Here is a 3541-nt window from a genome sequence, read left to right as displayed (position 1 = left end):
TAAAATCATCATAAACATACCAACTGACTCTTCTAGTCTCACACCTTTACTAGATTTTAGTCCATAACTTCTCAATCTATCACACAGTTTACAAAAAACATGTTTTTCCATTCGAAACATCTCATGACATCGTCAACCATTTCCATCCATAATTTCCATCATAAATTTCCAGCCAGTGTGAGGTGAATTTCTACATGGTTCCTTAACCAAAAAATTATTATGATAATATACTGATGTTCTTGCAACAACAAGGACAAGTTCATCAATTTCCATTTCTTCTGCTATGACTTGTTGTATATATTCTTCATTCATGTCTTCTGAATTTGTGTCACTATCCATTCTGTATTTGAAAAAATGTACATAATTTTTATTTATAAGATAAATGAGTGTGATATAATACACTTTAAAAAAGATAAACATGTAAACATATAATATAAAATTGTATTATTTTGGATTATATAAAATAAAAAAGATAATTAAAAAATTAAAAAAACATATTGTGTCTTTCATAAATATTAAATTCAAGAAACAAAACAAACAACGTTGTTCAAGAAATAAACAAACCACAATGTTCGACAAGAAAAAAAAAACAAATAAAATCTAACTTAGAAATCGAACTCTTGTTCTTTCAGCCATTCAATTTGATATTTAGGCTCCTTCAAAGCTACAAAAATTTCCCTATTTGCTTTCTTTGTGAACAAGGAAGTAGCAACTTTGAAAAGAGGGCTCATTGGTTCACAACCTGGAAGTGTAACTAACTTATCGATAACTTCTTGAACACTACATCCCGGTGGATCGGTACGTATGTATGAACTCCTATTTTTGATCGCCTCACAAATCTCATCAAGTTGTTTGGACAACTTTGATGTTGTAGAATTATTCTTTTTTCCCTTCTTAAATTGCTTTCTATTTGGACCAAGTAATTTAGTCTCTTTTTTCATTGGATCACCCACTCCCTCATGATCACTTTCCTCCAAATTCTCATCAATCTCTATATCATTATGATCCTCGGTGTATAAAGGAGGTAGTGAACCAGAGGTTGGTGCCCAAGCTCTAGCTCCTGTAGCAGTAACATCTCTAAACAATTCATCCAGTTTGAAAGAATGTTCTAAACCTCTCACTCGAAATTTAGCAGCATCCGGATATTTCTATTGATGATTTATTAATTAGGAAACAAAATATATAGTAAGATTATTAATTATAAAAAAAAATCATAATTATAAGAGCTTTGTAAAGAAACCTACTTGTAACTTTGCATCCCACCATTCATCTGGAGCATCAACTGTTTGCCTCTGTATGTCCCAACCAAGTCCAGTCTCTCCTCTAAGTAATGAATCCCATAGTTGCCACTCTTTTTTAACATTATCCCAATGATTTTTCATTTGCTTTCGATCATAATTTCTTTTTGTTGCAATATTAAATTTTTCAATAAAAATTTTCCAACCTAATTTGCTCAAATGTGATCCATTTCTATTACTTGCTCTCACTTCTTCTACAGCTAAATCAATCCATTTCTCATGTGTTGGTGGATCCCAAATTGCTTTTGATTTTCCTTGTGTTACCTCACCCTCACTCGCCATTCTATTTAAAAAAAGTTTCATATAAGAAATGAAAACTAACAAAACATAATTGTTTACCGAGTTTTTCGAAAACGAATAACTAACAGAATAATAAAAAGATAAGAACTGTAGAAATACTGAAATGTAACTAAACAAACAGTGTTTTTACGTGGTTCAGGCGTTAACAAGCCCTAGTCCACGAGTCGATGTTATTATACTTGGAAAAGGTTACAGTAAGATGGCTGGTGCACAAGAACTTCACACACTCACAATGTTTCTCTCGGGTTCTCTTGAAGAAGATGAAGCTAGAGAGATTTTGGTAGAGTTTTTGCTATGTGATCTATCCGTCCTCTCTCTTCTTGTAAAATGAAGGGGCCTTTATAGCTAGGGTTTCGGATTAGGGTTTTTCTCCACGTACATGAGTCTTAATTACACCAGCCATAAATAGGGGATACAATTACTGTAGTCGCATGGCTACAAGACTCTATGTGGGTATATTTACGTGAAAGTATGGGGAACACACAAAGTCAGCCGTCTTTTCCAAGTTGTCAGCGGAACAGTAGGCGAAAAGGTACCCTTAGGCGTGCTGGGATGTGTGTGGCTTTGTCCTGACGGGCGTGTCAGGCGGGATCCTGTGTCAGACAGATATCATTCCAAATATGCCTTCTCCCGGACTCGACAGTTCGGTTTTGTTCTGTGCGAGGCACGGAACTATTTCCGCGGAGACCACTCGAAGGGCCTCTCCTGGAAGGGGCCTCCCCGAGGGGTATCCTTCGGGAGTCCGGGAGAGTCAACGAGTTTCCGTGTTGTGCTTGCTTGGAAGAGTAATCCGGATATCAAACAGGAGAGGCGAAGCCTTTTTGTCCATCCGCGAGCTCTGGTCACCTACCGTGAAAGACATCGATAATTCTGCTTCCCCGAGGTCATCAATCTAAACGCTATCCGGAAATCTGGATAACATTTACCCCCCAAGGTCGCGGAGCTTTGAGAGATCCGGGAGCTTGTACAATCAGTTTCTTAGACTAAGCGAGGGGGCACCTTCTGTGTTCCTGGAAGGGTTCTTTTTTCCCGCCTGAGTATTAGTATGAAAGAGAAAAGGAATTTCTTCTGTTTGAGATCAAGTACTCAAGTGCGGCAAGGATCACGTGTCATTCTGGGAATGGTTCTGCGACCAAGACGTGTGCGTGAGGCGACTGGTTGAGGATGCGTGCGTCAGTCATCTGACCAATGATTTGACAGTTTTTAATGGTACTCAGGGCCCGAGGTGGTGTAATGATGGGAAATAAATACTTTATTCCCATCCGAGGAGTCATAAATAGGATCGTCGCTTCCTCTCCAGCCGTTGGATCTGATGCACACGGAATGGGAAGATTGGGACCGTCCACTTGAGGAATTCGAAACGGCCTCTTCCCTGCTATAAAAACGAGGGAAAGGACCTTTCTTCCTCTTTACGCTTTCAGATTCTCCATCTTTAGGATTTTCAGATTTCCAAACCTTCGAACTCTCAGGCTTCCCAGCTTACGTTCCCCCGAACTTGCCATTTCTTTTGGTAAGTATCTGGAAACTTTTCTTTTTGATTTGGCAGTGGGTTTATTCCCCGAAGTTCCTGGTTTGAATCGCCGTTCGTCTTTGTAGCTTTTACTTCTCGCGATCGTGTTGTGCAGTGATCCAGTTATTCCTTCAACCTCCAACTACCCGAATATCAGTAAGTATTTCTACTTTGCTCTTTCCTCCCAAACCTTAGGTTGTTGGTAGTTGTTAGAGTAGAGGTTTCTGCCATTATTGCTTATGTGCATGTGATTGATTGTGAGTCGATAAGTAGCCTTTTCTGCATGTTTTGTCGATTTGCGTTTGGAAAGTCGTCCCTTGTTTTGCTGTTTTAGGGCATAAGCATGAACGCCTTTAGGGTGTCTTTATCTGGAAAAACACTTCTTTTGGTGGGCTTAGGCTCGGGGTCTGAGTCTGGTTCCTTGCTGTCCTTC

The 3541-nt window shown here is 39.0% G+C and overlaps 1 protein-coding gene across 1 annotated transcript; it reads right to left on the bottom strand.

Moving 5' to 3' along the window:
- Nucleotides 1-605: 605 nt before the first annotated feature.
- Nucleotides 606-1580, bottom strand: LOC133796193 (L10-interacting MYB domain-containing protein-like). The gene is made up of 2 exons (XM_062233673.1): nucleotides 1245-1580; nucleotides 606-1148 (listed from the first exon to the last, which is right to left on the bottom strand). Exons 1-2 carry the CDS (start codon nucleotides 1578-1580, stop codon nucleotides 606-608), a joined length of 879 nt encoding a protein of 292 aa, XP_062089657.1.
- Nucleotides 1581-3541: the final 1961 nt, after the last annotated feature.

Source organism: Humulus lupulus, chromosome 8, assembly GCF_963169125.1.
Source record: "Humulus lupulus chromosome 8, drHumLupu1.1, whole genome shotgun sequence".
Taxonomy (NCBI): Eukaryota; Viridiplantae; Streptophyta; class Magnoliopsida; order Rosales; family Cannabaceae; genus Humulus; species Humulus lupulus.
The sequence above is the reverse complement of the archived record's forward strand: the minus strand, read 5'-3'. Positions and strand labels throughout refer to the sequence as shown.

Bases quoted from the DNA above. Each gene is read 5' to 3' on its own strand.
- LOC133796193 (XM_062233673.1), bottom strand. From the start codon at position 1,580: ATGGCGAGTGAGGGTGAGGTAACACAAGGAAAATCAAAAGCAATTTGG. The intron at 1,149-1,244 runs GTAGGTTTCTTT...AATCATCAATAG, and splicing joins GGTGGGATGCAAAGTTACAA to AAATATCCGGATGCTGCTAA.